Genomic DNA, 17,821 nt, shown 5'->3' on the forward strand with positions numbered 1-17,821 from the left:
AGGAAGCTCCTGACAGAAACACCTAATAATTGGTTTGCTGTGATGGGACCCAGGGAGGCACTGCAGGAGGCTGCTCTCAGGAAAGACGATGGTTCCAGGAAGAAGGAAGGGAGGAAGGCAGGGAGCCAGGTCAGAGGAGGGCCTTTCAGATAAATCATGAGCCTATAAATATAACTTCCCAGGGCTCACGATCACTAGTGTCTGAAGCCACAAAGTGGTCACAGTTTCACCAGGTAGCTCATGCTCGAGCCTCATCCTTTAAAAAGCTGTTTTTTTGTTTTTGTTTTTTTTATTCGGCTGCGCTTGGTCTTAGTGGCCGCGTGCAGGATCTTTTTAGTTGCGGCATGCGGTCTCTTACTTGAGGCCTGTGGGATCTAGTTCCCTGAACAGTGATCGAACCTGGGTCCCCTGCATTGGGAGAGCAGAGTCTTAGCCACTGGACCATCAGGGAAGTCCCTAAAAAGCCATTTCTGTATTGAACTGATGGATACCATGCCGTCAGCTCTCTAAATACAAGCCAATATCATGATTATTACTGAGCGGAAAGCTGCTCCTCCCACATTCAGCCATTGGCCCAGTGCTGTCTTTCAAAGCAGCCAGGTCCATATCTGATCCTCTTTGTTCTCATTTCCATAATAAACACCTTCAGTGCCTTCCAGCAGATCTGATACTGCATGGTTTCCAGATACAGCACCATGGTTGCCCTCAGCAGACAGTTAGACTTATCAATGGCCCCTTAAAACATTTTAAACATGGCACCCAGGCTTGAATCTAACATCTCAGGTATTATCTGACCATCCAAGAATACAGTGGAAAAGTACTCCTTGAATTCTTTTTTTTAAAGAACGTTTATTGAGATATAATTGACATACAATAGTTAAAGTGTACAATTTGATTTTTTTCTTATTAGTAATGTATATATGGCAATCCCAATCTCCCAATTCATCCCACCCCACCCCCACCCCCCGAATTCTCTTACTGGTTCATACACAAGTCATTATGCTAAGTTTGCATGAAATGCTACCGATTTGAAGATAAATAAAACACGGTGCCTGTTATTTGCAATTGCCCCAAATGGGGCTACTTACCATCACACGCGAATGCATCAATGAATCGTGGTCTATGTGCACAATAGACTATTACATGGCAATGGAAATGAACTATCTACAACTGCATGCAACAATTGGGTGACTCTGTGACGATTAAAAATGCCAGCCACAAAAGAGTACACACTATTTTGGGTCTATTTTTTAAAATTTATAAAAACAGCCGAAGCGAATCTATGCTGCTAAAAGACTGGACAGTGGTTCCCTTGAGGAGGGAGATGGAGCGTGTAAGAGAACACATTATTGCTGTAATGCTTGCTTTCTATATCTGGGGGCTGATTCCATGAGCCTATTCAGTTTGTGAAAACTCTGTGAGCTATTCATTTACCATATGTACATTTTTCTGCTTGAATGTTACATATTAATAAGAGGTTAAAGTGGCAGTCGGGGCGGGGGGGGGAATATCATGAATAGGATCAAGTTCATTGGAGGAGACAGAGAGTGAGGTAAGTTTGGTTCCAGGAGGTAAATGCCATGATAGAGAAATATACAATGTGTGTTACAGACAGAAGGAGCAAGTAGCTGAGGCTCAGGGATGAACAGGGTCAGGGAGGCCTCCTGGAGGGACTCTAGAACTAAACAGGAACTGAACATCATTCTCCAAGACTGAATACCTGGGAAAGAAGGCAAGTCTTGTTTTAGATACACTTACAGAGAGAGGGCTAAGATGTTTAAGGCACTCACCCCTGAGGGCCTCATTTGTCCCCGATGGAGGAAGGCAAGATAGGCCACAAGGATGAGAGTGGAAGTGAAATGTGAGAACTCAACGTGGTGACGGTTTCGAATAACTGGGAAATGAGAGCCAGAGCCAACCAAGGATAAGTAGAAATAAATTGATGGGTGGTATGAGGAGAGTCCAGCAGAGCTATAAACCGTGAACTTGGAGTAGGGCCATTCTCACTGGTGGGTGGTCTTTTCAAGAGCATAAACAGAAAATCCAGGGTTGGGATTTTGCTGGGGAAATGTGGCAAAAGCAAGGCAATTGGCACTGGTGAAGGAGTAGCTTAAAACATCAGCCGCCATGTCTGGCCAGGAGCAGAGAACATCAGTTGTCTGTGACCCCACTGCCTCCTGGTTTCCGCTCACAGCTCTGATCACTCCTCAGCCTCACTGCGGGTTCCTCTGCCTCTAGCCAACACATAAGGATGGGTGATCTGAAGAGTCCCACCTTAAACCAGGACTTTTTTTGATTTTGGTCTACACAAATTCCTTCTACTTAGTTTCAGCTACTACCAGTCATTGATCTGATGTGTTCCATCCCCAACTCAGAATTCTCTGAGCTCCATCCCTATCTGTCTACTAAACATGATCAAATTCAACATGGTCAGGCTTCCTAGGTGGCGCAGTGGTTGAGAATCTGCCTGCCAATGCAGGGGACACGGGTTCGATCCCTGCTCCAGGAAGATCCCACATGCCGTGGAGCACCTAAGCCCGTGTGCCACAACTATTGAGCCTGAGCTTTCGAGCCCATGAACCACAACTACTGAGCCCATGTGCTGCAACTACTGAAGCCCACGTGCCTAGAGCCCGTGCTCCGCAACAAGAGAAACCACGGCAATGAGGAGCCTGCGCACCACAATGAAGGGCCCCACTCACTGCAACTAAAAAGAAAGCCCGGGCACAGCAAAAAAAAAAAAAAAAAGACCTAATACAGCCAATAAATAAATAAATAAATTTATTAAAAAAAAAATTCAACATAGTCGTCAAGTCAACACGTTCAAAACTGAGCTCATTATTTCCTTTCCCACTCCCTTCCCAGCTCTAAGCCTCTCCTTCCTTCTGAGTGTCTCCTTGGGCAGCACCACCCTCCACTCAGGAGCCCAAGGCGGATACCTGGGACCCTCATCTTCCTCATCTAATCAGGCATTAAGACCATCAGTCTCCCTTTTTAATAACTCTCCTATCTGGGGCAATCTCTCCACCTCCACCATCACCTCCTCAATTTGAGCCCTGGTCTGTTGCAAAAACCTCTGACCAGTCCCCCTGGCTCTAGTCACATCTCCCCTCCATCCTCCAGCCTGCTGCCCTGGTGGTCTTCCTAAAACCCAAATGATCGGTCACAATGCTTTCAATAACGCAACTAAAACAAGATTGCCCATAACCGCCCAACTAAGGGATCGCTCTTCTCTTTATTCTTTATCCCTCCACATTCCTTGTCCACTTTTAAAACAATTACTTTTTTTTACAGTCTTACATTCACATGATATTAAAAAAAATCAAATAGCATAGAAAAGCATCAAATAAAAGGCAAAAGTTACCTTTTCCTTCTGCCAACTCCCAGAACCATTCTCCAAAAGTTACCACCACTTCTTCCGTACCCTTCCTGAAAGAAAAATCTGCATATATCTATTTCTTAATTTAATATAAATCAGATCATTTTGCTGTGCACATTGGTTTATTTTTTATCTCAAATAAAAACTTATTTTTTTTCTGCTTTTATTGTTTATTTTTTGAAACAAAACACATTTAGAAGATCTCTCCACGTCAGCATGCACAGTTCTACCTCACGTGTTAATGATTGCATACTTTCTCATTGCGTGGATGTATTTAACTGGTCCTCTGCTGATGGTTGTCTAGGTGCTTTCCAGTTTTTTTGTTGTTACTGACAATGTTGCAGTGAACATCCTTGTACGTGATTTTGGCATAATTTTGCCAGTATAGCCCTAGGGCAAACTTCTAGCAGTAGAATCCCTAAGTCACTGAGAATAGGCATTCCAAATGTTGACAGACGTTGCTAAATTGCCCTCGAGGAGAGAGCTGAATCTGTTTACACTCCCAGGAATAGTGTATGAGGGTGCCTATTTCTCCATAATCTTTTTTTTTTTTAAAGGTTGTAAAAATTACTTTATGAAGCCTTAAGAAGCACTGAGTATAATTAAACTGTAGTCCAGAGTTAGATACAACTTAATAACAGTTCAATTCCAAAATAAAAGTTATTGTAGGTGAGACCATGAAATTTCCTAACACGTCATTTTTAATACACTGCGCTAAATTTTCTAAAACAGCTCAGAGAAACCAATATTTACAGTAAATGGAGTATTTATGAAAAATCCGGCATCGGCTATATTATATATATGTATATTATATATATATATAGAACCCAAGATTATATGAACTAGGAAACTTTGTATATCTCAACAGCAGTACTAGAGTGCAGAGTTTGAGAGTGGGATTTATAACATGGGATTTGGAAAAGGAGCAGATATCTGGTTTTCAAAACCTGAAGTTTTTCTCAAGACCGAAGTCAACACTGTGACTGCCATAGAACAGGAAAAAGGGAAGCTTTTCTCGCTTTAATTGTTCATCTGTGTCATAAAGTCCAGTATCCCTGAGACAGGAACCACTACAATAAGAAGGGAGTGAACAGGTTCTCCCAAAGGAAGATTGTTACTTAATTACGCCTCCTGCCCTGGTCACCAGGAGCAAATTCTGCATTTCCCAACCTAATGCTTGGCAGCACCGAGGCATTTCAGTAATGGTTCATCATAAACCCAGCACTCTCCGTCTTCATGAAATAACCTTGTCTCCCATGGAATTTCCTTTTCCTTCCTTTCTCGGGCTTCTGCTCTTTGTCTTTCTTCAAGTCTACGCTTGGCTTCAGTTGCTGCATCAATGTCTCTGATTTTTAAGTTGAAAGTGACATCCTTCCAAAGGCAGCGGGATTCGTACTCATTCTGATCTTCCAATTTCCTCATTTTCTTCTTGATTATAGGCAACTTCTTGGTATCTATAAAAACTACATTTTCCCCTGTTGAGTATTTTGCATACATTACACCATTCCATTCCCCTTCAATTGAGCAGAAAGACTTCTTGTCATTTGGAGAAAAAATCTCAGCAGTGATTCTGTGCTTCTTGCCCCCATAAAAAGGTTTAGTGTGGAAGACGATATTTGCACTATAGCCAGTTTTGGAACAATTAATATTGCATTCTCCGCCTAGTTCCACCCAGGGCACTGTGAGGATAGACCCTCCATAACCACTGGGGAATGTGACGATGTAATGTTCATCATGGTCCAGACATGAGACACAGCCCTGCCCTATGTTGTGCACCCCAATTGACATCCCAAGGAATTTTGATTTGGTCCAGATATGAGCATTGAATTGTATCTTCTTGTTAAAACACTCAGCATAAAAGGCTGAAATGGGTGGATGATAGGAAACCTGCTCAGCCACGAACGTTACGCTATCCTTGGGAACCCAGGGAACTGGTCCTTCTGCAACTAGCTCCGCATTCTCTTCAGTATCATTTGGTAATGTCCAGTGACGCTGAAAGAGCTCGCCCAAAATGGGGTTGTATGGCTTTTTGGCAACCGATCCTTTCCTTCCTGCGTGAAAGGCTGAGAGGTACCATTTTACAACCTGAACCATTCGGTCTCTAGCATCCTTTTGGTCACTAATACTCACAAACAGGTCCGGATGTGCAAAAAAGTCTGCATACATTTCTAAAAGAGATCTTCTTTCAAGAATAAATGTTGGAAGAACTACCTTAGTAAGATCCATTCCAAGCCTAACCTGTGACAACAGATGCATGATAACACTCTTGTGCTCTTCCACCGACCCTGCCTCCCCTTCATCATCTCTATTATCATGTGAATCGAAAAGTTCAGCATCGCTTGTTCCATTGGACATGGAAGAATTAAGTGATTCCGTGGTATCTGGGAGCTTTAGACTATTTCCTGAGCTGCTGTGTGTCAAGACTGAGGCCGATCCAGAGGAATCAGTTAAGTGCTTTGGGGATGAGCCACTCTGATGGAATTCATCCGTGTCATAGAATTCATCTTCACTGCTAGAATAAGAGAACTCTGGGACTGTGTTTGGAGACAAGTTGACATGGCTTGGAGAAGTCATACTGCTACGAGGTGGTGAGTGCCCACTGCCTGTACTGTTTGGTGCTGGAGTCTGATGATGTCCCAAGGTAGCTAATACAGCTCCAACTGGTAGAGAAGATGGAGGCTGCTCTGACTTACACAACTGAGCAGGTTCTGGAGGTAAGACAGTCTGGGAAGGCATTGTGTTGATCACAGGTTCCAAGGGACTAGGTTGATATATTGCATCTACAGGATTAATAGTACTTTTAGCGATCTGCAGCAACACAATGCAGTGTTTAATTGATTCTACCATGCTATTTGTTGTCTCTTTGAGAGTTTCAATTTTCTTCCTTTGTTCATCATCTTTGCAGTTTTGAAGTTTGTCATCAAAAAGCTTTAACTGTTCTATCAAGATTTGTAGGTAAGCATCAGCCTCTGTAAGTTTCTTATCAAAGTCTTGGACACTAGGAACAAATCCTGAATCCAAACCTCCGCAAGTGGCCAGCAAGAAAGCCATTAGCCAAGGCCCCCGCCCTCTGCGCCTCCAGGGGAGGGAGCCGAGGGCCGCTTCCAAGCACCCCCTCTTCTCCCGATTCCTCCGGATCACGGGGCTGCGGTGTAGTCTGTCTGGTCAGGTTCAGCCGGTCCCCCCTCTCCATAATCTTGTGAACACTGGGCATTACCAAACTTTTGTTTGCCTAACTGATGGATGACAAATGGAATCTCATTGTTTTGTGATGCATTTCTCATTGTTTTGTGAGGTTGAATACATGTCTATTACACGTCTATTAGCTATTTGTGTTTTTGGTAGATTGTTCATATCCTCTGCCTATTTGGTGGTTAGTTTATGAGTCTGGGTGTGTGAACCCCTGTCTCTCCCAGGGATTAATAGATTGATAGAACTCCAGGAATTTCAACTTTGCCCAAATAGGAGCCTCAACTAAAGAAGACTGAGTGGTCCCTGAAAGTTTAGGTAAGGATCTACTCCTGGAGCTTGCTGTCCACTGGTACTTGGCCCAAAAAGGCTGACCACTCCCTACATCTTATGCAACCATCACCCCAAAAAGAAGCCCCATATCTATTAGCAAATCACTTCCATTCCCTTTTCCGCTCAGCCCCTGGACACCATTAATCTTTTTGACTTATTATAGATTTTCCCATTCTGAACATTTCATGTAAATAAAATCACAGTATGTGATCCTCTGTGACTGGCTTCTTTCATTTAGCATGTTTTCAAGGTTTGTCCACACTGAAGTATGTATCAGTATTTCATTCCTTTTTATGGTCAAATAATATTCCATTGTATGAATATGCCACATTCTGTTTATTATTGATAGACATTTGGTTTGCTTCTACCTTTTGGCTATTATGGAGAAACTGCTATGAACATTTGTGTACAAGTTCCTGTGTGAACATGTGTTTCAACTCTCTTGAGTACATATCTAGGAGTGGAATTGCTGGGTCATATGATCATTCTATGTTTAACTTTTTGAGAAACTACCAAACTGTTTTCCATAGCACCTGCATCATTTTACATTTTCACCAGAAATGTATGAGTGTTCCAATTTCTCCACATCCTTCTCAATACTTGTTATAATCTGTCCCTTGTATTATAGCCATGCTAGTGGGCGTGAGGTGGTCTCTCATTGTTTTCATTTGCATTTCTCTAATGACTAATGATTTAGACCATATTTTCATGTGCATATTGGACATTTGTGATCTTCTTTGGAGAAATGTCTATTCAAATTCTTCGCCCATTTAAAAAATAGATTTCTTGTTTCTTTTATTGTTGAGTTGTAAGAGTTCTTTGTATATCCTGTCAGATACATGATTTGTAAATATTTTCTCCCACTTTGTGAGTTTTCTTTTCACTTTATTGACAGTTTCTTTTAATGCACAAAAGTTTTTAATTTACTACTTTACTACTTTATTTTACTTTGGTCGCTTGTGTTTTTGGTGTTGTATCTAAGAAACCGTATCCAAGACCACATAGATTTACTGCTATATTTTCTTTTAGGAGTTGTGTAGGTTTAACTCTTACCTATAGATCTTTGATCCATTTTGAGTTAATTTTTGTATATGGTGTGAGGTAAGGGCCCAATTTCATTCTTTTGCATGTGGCTATCCAGTTGTCCCAGCACCATTTGTTGAAAAAACTATTCTTTCCCCCTTAATGATCTTGGTATCTTTGTTGAAAATCAATTGATGATAGATGTATGGGTTTATTCCTGGACTCTCAATCCTACTTCTCCAAACTTTCATTAATATATATAAAAAACAAGCCTAAAAAATAACTGTAAAGAGGAAGGGATACTGTATTCATGTGCAGTTCCCAAGAGGAAAACCTACATGGGGTCCACTTACTATTAGAAACTTTGGTGATTTGGTTGCTTAGAACAAGAGCAAAAGCTGAGTGTTATACAAGAGTCTTCAACACCCACTCCCTCCACTTTATGTGCTCCCAAGTGTGTCTGAGGGAATGTCAGGGTGGAAGCATAGCAGGAGGCCAAGGGGAGGGGGCAGAGCCTGGCAGTGTCATTGGTGGCAGCAGTGAGCTTGGCATGGGCAGGAGTCCAAGGAGAGGGCAGAGTCTGTACACACCAGGCCACGTCTGCAAGGCTACCCACAGGGTAGTTTGTGAGAGTTGCTTCTCATGGCCCAGCTGGAGTCCAGAAACCATGAATTTAGTCTAATCTCCAAGTAAAAAAAATCTCAGTTCTCAATCCAAAGGAATGCCTAAGGCAATATCTCTGGAATAGGATATCCCAGAACACTGTAACCTAGGCTGGGACTGTGGGCAGTACCCAGGGTGTGTGTGTGAGAGAGAGGGAGAGAGAAAGGGGGTGGGGGAGGGGAAGAGGGAGAGCAAAAAGAAGAGAGAGCAGTCTATTTTGGACAGTCTATTTTGTAAAGTTTGTGTATTTAAAAAAATTAAAATTCAGTGGTCTCCCTAGGGACAAATGACTTCAAAGAATCAATTAATGGAGGATGAGGGGAGGGGTCCTTTTCACAGAGGGCTCTGCAGTGGTGCTGACACCTCAGAAGCAGGTTGTCTGGTATTTGGGAGCTTCCCATGGGAGCTGGGCCATAGAAAATGCCTACTCTACCTGGGGGCCTGACTAGACTGAAGAGGGTTCCTCCACCACACTCTGCACCCTAGAGGTAACTCACTTTTGTTATTGCTGTTAATTTTTTTTTAACTTACAGAAATAATTCTTGCAAATTTTTAAAATTTCAAATAACACAAGAGTAAATACAGGAAAAGGGCACATCTCACCCCACAGAAGTAGCTGCTATAAAATGTGGTGCTTAGACTTCCCGTATTTATTCTATGAACACAAACATATTTTATATATATATACACACACATATTTGTACTTAACACATGTGTAATAATTTTTACAAAGACAAGATGATAATCTATATTGTTTCAACATTTTTTTTTTATACAGAAGACTATCACAGGGACTTCTCTGGTGGTCCAGTGGGTAAGACTCCAAGTTCTCAATGCAGGGGGCCCAGGCTTGATCCCTGGTCAGGGAACTAGATCCCACATGCATGCAGCTACAAAGAGTTCGCACGCTGCAACTCAGAGGTCCACATGTGGCAACTAAAAGATCCCGCATGCTGCAAGGAAGATCCCACGTGCCACAACTAAGGCCCAGTGCAGACTAAATGAAAAAATAAATAAAATACTGAAAAAAAAAAAAGATTCCATGTGTCATAATGAAGACCTGGCATAGCCAGATAAATAAATAAATATTTAAAAAAAGAATATCACAAACCTATTTTCAATCTGTACATATAGTTCTACCTCATTCTTTTTAATAGCTGCATAGTATTCCAATTGTGAATGAATGAATGAACAATTTTTCAATTTCCCTGCTAGTATCCATTTAAGCTCTTTCTATATTTTTGCTACTATAAAAAGTGCTCATACAAACACACACAACATATTTACACATCAGATGCTAATATTTCTTCAGAATAGGTTGCTAGAGGTGGGACTGCAGGATACTAGGGAATGTGAATTTAAATTCATGAGATGCTATAAAGGATTCTTAACTTGCAGTATATGGTTGAGCTTCAGAAATTATAAATAGAATTATCTGTGTGTGAGTGTACGTGCTGCATGTTCCTAGCGAGAGATCCCCAGCTTTCTGCAGACCTACAAAAAGCGTTACGAACCATTAAGCTGCAGGGAGCTAGCATTTCACTGCGGCTCTGGTAGTGAATTTGCAGGTTTTGAGCACTTTTATTGAGCAGGGACTTATCCAGCAAGGGCCACTTCCTGTCCAGGTCCAGGGCCACCTGCAAGGAGAGCAGATAGTGGCATCCCCCACAATGTCTTGCCCCTAGAGTAAAGGTGAAGTGCCACAGACACACAGTCATGGCCACACATGCTTCCTGAGTACCTGGATGGTGTTCAGACTCAATTGGATGAGATATGTGTGGTCAGCTGGTATTCTTGGATCTCAGGTTGGAAGGCCATCTCCACACCACCTATAGCTTCACCTCTAGGCAGTGAGGGCAGTGGCCAGCCTCCAATCTGCTTCACCACCCCTCCTCGCCTGTGTCATTCCCACATCCAGGGTCCAAAAGCCCAGCCAAGTGGGTCTACTCCCTATCAGGCTATTCCCAGAGACTCAAATCTATAGCAATCCACAGACAGGGGCCTTACACCCTGCAGGGCTGTGGGCTTCATCGGGGAAGACTTTTAGGGATTTACAAGTTCATCCCAATCCTCAGAGAACAAAAGCAAGGCTGCCTTCCAGAGAGGTCACAGACAATTTGAACCCTGACTTTTTCTTTTCTTTCTTTTTTTTGCCTGTGTCGGGTCTTAGTTGTGGCACGCGGGATCTTTGTTGCAGCATGTGGGAATTCTCATTGCAGCATGCAGGCTTCTCTCTAGTTGTGGCACGCGGGCTCCAGAGCGCATGGGCGCAGTAGTTGCAGCTCGCATGCTCAGCACTTGAGACACGCGGACTCTAGAGTGCGCAGGCTTAGTTGCCCTGTAGCATGTGGGATCTTAGTTCCCTGACCAGGGATCAAACCTGTGTCCCCTGCATTGGGAGGCAGATTCTTAACCACTGGACCACCAGGAAAGTCCTGGACCTTGACTTTTGAACTTCAGTGTTAACCATAATCCTGCAATGTTTCCAATTGCTTAGTGGTTCTCAACTGGGGAGCCAATTTTCAATTGTCATAACCTGGAGCGGGGCGGGGGGGGGGGAGCTATTGGCATCTAGTGGGTAAAGGCCAGGGAAACTGCTACATGTCCTATAGTGCACAGAATAGCTCCCTACAACAAAAAATTATCAGCACAAAATGTTACTGTCACCAAGGTCAGAGAAACCCTGCAAAATATCTGATTAATAGCATCTACACACTATTTTGGACTGGAAAGTGATCACACTTCCGATATTTCACAAGCAACCTGGACCTGACTCACATGAAGTTTCTGCTTTTACAATCACTTTTACATAAACTTAGAGAACTTTCTTTTCTTTTCTTAATTGCAGTATAGTTGATTTACAATGTTGTGGAGAAATCTATTTCTAAACAATCTGAGGGTGAATTATTGGAATACTTTCTTCTGAAATGGATCTAGGTAGATGTTCTTCAAATTTCTGTGGCTTTTTAACACCAAAAATAATTTTTAAAAATTATATGCTACAAGCATATTCTTAAGTAGACATGTAAAGTTTTTCACCATTAAGTAATGCTTGAAAGGTTGTAACTTTCAGCATATTGTAAATACTGGCATTCAAAATATAATAAGCCATCATTCTTAAATAGATCCAGTGGAATCTAAATACCATAGAGAGAGTTAATATTCACAATCATTCATTTAAAAATAACAAACAGGGACTTCCCTGGTGGTGCAGTGGTTAAGAATCCACCTGCCAATGCAGGGGACATGGGTTCAATCCCTGGTCTGGGAAGATCCCACATGCCGCAGAACTACTAAGCCCGTGTGCCACAACTACTAAGCCTGCGCTCTAGAGCCCGTGAGCCACAAGAGAAGTCACCACAATGGGAAGCCCACGCACCCAATGAAGAGTAGCCCCTGCTCACTGCAACTAGAGAAACCCCACACGCAGCAACGAAGACCCAACACAGCCAATAAATAAATAAATGCATTTATAAAATAAATAAATAATAATTTAAAAAAAAGAACAGGGAATTCCTTGGCAGTCCAGTGGTTAGGACTCCGCACTTTCACTACCAAGGGCCTGGGTTTGATCCTTGGTCAGGGAACTAAGATCCCACAAGCCACATGGCATAGCCAAAAAATAAAGACAGACATAATGAACAATAAATAAATAAAAATTAAAATACATGAACAAATTTTTCTTTAATAGCGCAAAAATTTGTATTATTTCTTTTTCTCTGTGAACTCCAATCTACTTCCCCAGCAGAAGTTTATGCTAGTGTAATATATTTTATATTTTCTCTTAAAAGTCTTTTATTGATCACCCCATCACCTATTCTATACCAAAATATGCATATAAATTGAAATACATATATTAGAAAATGTGTCTCTAAGAGTTAGCAAAATTTCCTTTTGCTTGATTTATTAATATAATAATCAGTACACAATGGATCAAAATAAATATATTCTAACTTTTTATAATTATCAATCAAAAAGAAAAACATATAAACATACATGTGTGTACGTATACTAGTTGAAAATCCATGAAAGAATATTACTTACTGCTCGAGAGTTCATTACTAATCTAATTTTTCATTTTTAGAAGTATAAGCACTGAGTAAACTTGTTTATATAAATCATAGTTAGTGAAGGGATTTTGTTAGAGCAATTTTACTAAATGTCTTTAATTCTTTCTGAGCTAAATGCCCCCAAAACAACAAACAATCAAAAACCACATAAGGATCTATCATCAGAAAAACAAAAGCTCCACTAAGGCCAAACTAATGGGGGAGCTAGAGACGGAGCTTCCTGTTATTTAGATTCCTCCTTCCACCCTCCCCTCCTCCATGAGTCTTGTTTTTCCCAAACTCACTACACAAATGAATTAATTCATTTCCCTATCAATGAGGTTAGGCAACTTTTCATATATTTGCATTTCCTCCTGGGTGAATTACTCACAGTCTTTTTTCCTAGTTTTCATGGGCTGTTTGTCATTTTCCATCAATTGGTACTACCCCTTTGTCCGCCATAGGTGTTGTAAATGTTTTCTTCTATTGCTGTCTTTGGATTTTACTTGTACAGTAATTTTTCATTTTTATGTAGTTAAGTCTATCAGTTTTTTCCTTTGTGGCTTCTAGATATTCTCATACCCTACTGGTAGGAATGTGCGTTTTGACAGCCATTTGGAAAGTAATCTGGCTGTAACTACTAACATGTAAAAAGGTATATATCCTTTGTCTCAGTAATCCCACTTTGAGACATCTGTTCCACAGAAAACAAAAACACAGCTTCATAAAAGTATATGTACAAAGATGTTATCTTCATTAGCATTGTGTGTAGGGTAACAGCTTGAATGTCAACCATTAAGGCAACAGCTGAATGAACTATATGGTGGAGTCACAATATAGTATATTTTACTGTTATTAAAAAAAATAATTTTGCAGAACAATGTGAGTGTTCTTAATGCCACAGGACCGTATACTTTAAAACGGTAAATGTTATGTTTATTGTACTGGAGTTTTTTTAAAAGAGAAAAAAAATAGAGACTTCCCTGGTGGTCCAGTGGTTAAGAATCCCCCTTCTAATGCAGGGGACTCAGGATTGATCCCTGATCGGGGAACTAAGATCCCACATGCCGCTGGGATCTAAACCTGTGCGCCTCAACTACTGAGCCTGTGCACTCTGGAGCCCACGTGCCATAACTAGAGAGCCTGCACGCCTCAACTAAGACCCGGTGCAGCCAAATAAATAAATAAATATTAAAAAAAAAAGAGAGAGAGAGAGAAAATGAAACGATTTCTATCTCTTCATAGTGTTGTGGAGAAATGGCCATGAAAAATTGTTAAGAGAAAAATCCATGTTTCAGGTAAAATGTGTGTGTGTGTGCGTGTGTGTGCGCGTGCACGAGTTCATAGAAAAAGATATGGAAGGATGCAAATCAAATGGTTAATTACCTCAGGTAGTGTGAAGTATCTATCCTTTGACTTGTAACAAGGAACATGAATTTAGAGCTCAGAGCCAGGCTCAAGTCCACTACTGATTTGGTGTGTGACCTGGGCAAATTACATGTTAGTTTCTTCATGTATAAAAGGGGAAGAGAAATAGTATCTCCCTCATTGGAATTGTGGTGAGGCATAGATGTTAGGACAGCGCCTGTCACAATAGATTATAGATGCTGTCATCATTATATTATTGTCTGCTTCAGTGTTGTCTTCATTGTACCCTATGCATTCTTCCATCCCTCACTACCTACTGGGATTGTCAAAAGATTTGATTATCAGGAGAGGAAAAACAGAGAAACAAAAACAGATTACAAGAAGCCTAACACTGAGGGGATTCACATAGAACTTGTTTCAAAACCCACTAGAGCTGGTTTCCTTATGAGGCCATGTCTGAACTTTGGCCCTTAAATAGGAACTGGCACAATTTTTGAGACATCTGGCCTAGATTTCTTTCTTCTTGGCCTGCCATCACATAGAAGTAGTCTGGAAAGCTTAGAAGCTCTTTTCTCAACATCTCCACACCTTCACTATTGCTTTTCGATATACCTAGTTCATCTCTCTCTGTTCTCCTGCCAAATCAACAGCTTCTTGCACTGTAAATGCTTTCTCTTACTTACTGGTACTCTCTCCTTGACCGGCAGATGGATAAGACCTGGATGTCTCAGTCGCACACCAGTTTATCCAGTCCTAACCTTGCCTCTTTCATGGAACTACTGCCACATTAATGTTCTTGGGGTTGAGATCTGGAGCCTTTAGGCAATTAGATTTTTCCTATGTGTCTTACAACATTTCACATTCAACAAATCTCATTCATGTTAAATATGAAATAAACCAATAACTCCTAGTTTATTTTAATCTTAGGGCACTAATGTATGGAATCAGATATCTCATTCCTCTCAGAACAGGATGGCGATGAGCTTCCCTGTTAGTAAAGAGCTCTCAGGGTTATTAATTGTAATGCTGGTGACTAAAAGCGGTGGCTCTTTTTGCTGATTTTACATGATCCCCAGGGTTTCTCATTTCCCCACTTCTTTGTGCAATCCCTTATATGTACTCATCCTTTTCTCGTGTCTCTTTCCCTTTCTCCCTCTCTTCTCTTTCCCTCTCCTCCAACAAATATTCTTAAGCACCTTCTGTGTGTCAGGCTCTCCACAACAAAGCCTGAACAAAACAGACCACCTTCTTATTGTCATAGAGCTTATGAATCTAATTGGGAGACATTCATCAAATAATCACCAAATCTGTAATTTTGAAGAGCACTGAGTGCCATGTAAGAAAACATAGGACCCTGTGAGAAATCTGTTTAGGTGAAGATTTCATCCAGAAAGAGGCAGCTGAAGGCTATATCCAGGAAGTGGCAGCTGAGCTGGGGTGGGAAGGATGTGGAGGAATTAGCCAGCCAGGCATCTCCACTCATTTAGAGCTCTGGGTGGGCAGAGACCAGGACGGTCATGGCACCAATCCTGGGTCTGCTTGACAGAAATGCTCATAAATATTTGTGGGAGGAAGAGGCGATGCGAAAAATGTAAATCAATGAAAATGTGCTCTGCTTTGTTTTGAGCGTAATCAATCAAGAAATTTGTTAATAGTCAAAAGAAATCCAAAGTGGAAGACAAAAAGGAGAAAGTGGCACAAGATGAGTTTAAAGAAGTAGCAGCCAAATCACACTGAGGCCTTTAAGGGTTTGCAGAGATTTTGGTTTTTATCCTAACAGCAACTGGAAGCCTGTTAGGGTTACTTTTTACAGCTATTATGTGCCAGATAGTGTACTAAAGACTTTCCTTGCATGATTTTGTTTAATCTTTGATGCAATCCTATGACAGTATGATTATTATCCCAATTTTACAAACTGAGGACCCTGATGTGGAGAGAGGGTAAGTTGTTTGCTCAACACTGTTAGTAAGTGGCAGAGGTTGACTCCCAAACCTCTACTCTTTTAACCATTAAATTACATATGCTAAGAACGAGTAAGAAGCAAGTATGAACAGCTGATTCTAATCTTGGCAGGAACTGTGAAGTAGCATAGGGGTATCAGGGTTTAATGACCTAATCATTGAATTTAATCTCCTTGTTCTGACTTCATATCCATCAAATAACTTTCTAATTATAATCCAGCTCACCCTATAGATTTTTCTGCTGGAAGATAATGCACTAACCAGCCTACACATGCAATTTGTTTCCATTGGGAATTTTATTACACATTGTAAGTTAACAAATTGGCATTCTGCTTTAAAAAAAAAAAAAGTCAAATACTCTAAAACAAATAAGAAATGATGAAAGTCTTACACAGTCATTTTTCCATTAAGTTAGTTTGAAAAGTAGAAACAAATAAAAACGACATCTATATTGTCTCTTTTGTGTTTTAGCCTTTTCTTGCTCCCTGCTTCGAGGGGCCATGAATGTGGTCATAAAACCTAGATATGAGCCCTTTTTTTTAACGTTCTTTGTCAAAGCCCCAAGTACAGCCCAAGTGCTTCCATTGTTTCCCAATCAGCAAACCCACCTTGCCTCCCTTAAGCCGCGGAGAGGATTGTTCTTCCGAATTCACCTAATTCCCTGAGCGGTAAGCAGCTGGAGGCTGCTGCAAGTGGTCTCATTCATCTCCCCAGGGTAACCTGCATCCTATCCTAGGAGCAGGCGGTTCCCTAATAACATCATTAAACCCGATGTTCATGCGCTCGGGGCCACGGCGACAGCAGCAGTCCCCCCCTACCCCCCGCCCCGGCCCCGCACCGAGTCTGCAGCCCCAGGGAGGGAGGAAGTGACACCGGCCCACCCGCCACTTGTGGGCTCCTTCCAAACGGGGAGCCATGAAATCGGTCCCCAACTCCCTGCTCCTCGTTGGCTCAAGTTCGGTTTTGTTCTTCTTCCTTCTCTCCCTATAATTCCTTTAATGGGCAAAACTGGCACAAACGCAGGTGGACATTTTAAAGTGAAAGCTTCAGGAAACGGACCATTTCACCTTGTCAGGAGATCTGCTGAATCACACACAAGGGCGAAACACGCGCCACCCCCCCCCCCCCCACCCCGCGCGCCCAATATTCAACAGTCTCTTGAACAGAAGACTTAAATGACACTCTGAACTTCAACTTTTTTCCCCCTCCAAGGCAGTAAAAGCAAGGGCAAGGTCAGCCTTGTGAGCAGCCTCCTTTCTTGGAGAAAAGGCTGTAGCCTTATGGGCCGAGCGCGGCCTCCACCGTAGGGTCAGCAAAGGGTAAGGGCCTCTCTCAGAAACTCTCGTGCTGGGGGCAGAAGGGGGACGGCAATCGTTGAAATCGATGGCAGAACTCCCATTATTCCGCTTTTCGGCCATTTTCACCACAGAACCATTAACCAAGAAATTGCTAGCAACTAGACGGCTCCCCGCAGGACTGCCAGCCGCCGGCAGCGCGCAGGGCGGGGATGCACAGGGCCGTGCGAAGGACCACGCTGACCAGCCAAGATGGCCACTTTCACGTGGCTGTGGGCCCCTGGCTCCCTGTCACCCGGGCATCCCCAGGCCGGCCAGCCGGAAAGACCCTCGGGCAGAGCCAGAAGACAAAACCCCCGCCGATTCCCGCGGCCACCGCTGGGGGACGCGACCTCGCCGCCAGATCCTCGGGCCAACGGTCGGAAGAGAGGTGCCATGTCATAGCACGGGGGAGCGGGCTCATAAAGCCCTTGTCTGTCTTCCTCCCACGTGGAACACGGAAGCGCACAACGACCCAGCGTACCGCCTTTCCCTTCGCCCCTCATTATCAGGGCTTAAGAT

The 17,821-nt window shown here is 42.3% G+C and overlaps 1 protein-coding gene across 1 annotated transcript; it reads right to left on the bottom strand.

The window, feature by feature from the left end:
• Positions 1–4,549: 4,549 nt before the first annotated feature.
• Positions 4,550–6,549, bottom strand: LOC130856957 (oxysterol-binding protein-related protein 9-like). Its single transcript, XM_057742071.1, has one exon. The coding sequence runs from the start codon at positions 6,428–6,430 to the stop codon at positions 4,550–4,552; it is 1,881 nt and encodes a 626-aa protein (XP_057598054.1). The 5' UTR covers positions 6,431–6,549.
• Positions 6,550–17,821: the final 11,272 nt, after the last annotated feature.

Source organism: Hippopotamus amphibius, chromosome 7 (assembly GCF_030028045.1).
Source record: "Hippopotamus amphibius kiboko isolate mHipAmp2 chromosome 7, mHipAmp2.hap2, whole genome shotgun sequence".
NCBI lineage: Eukaryota > Metazoa > Chordata > Mammalia > Artiodactyla > Hippopotamidae > Hippopotamus > Hippopotamus amphibius.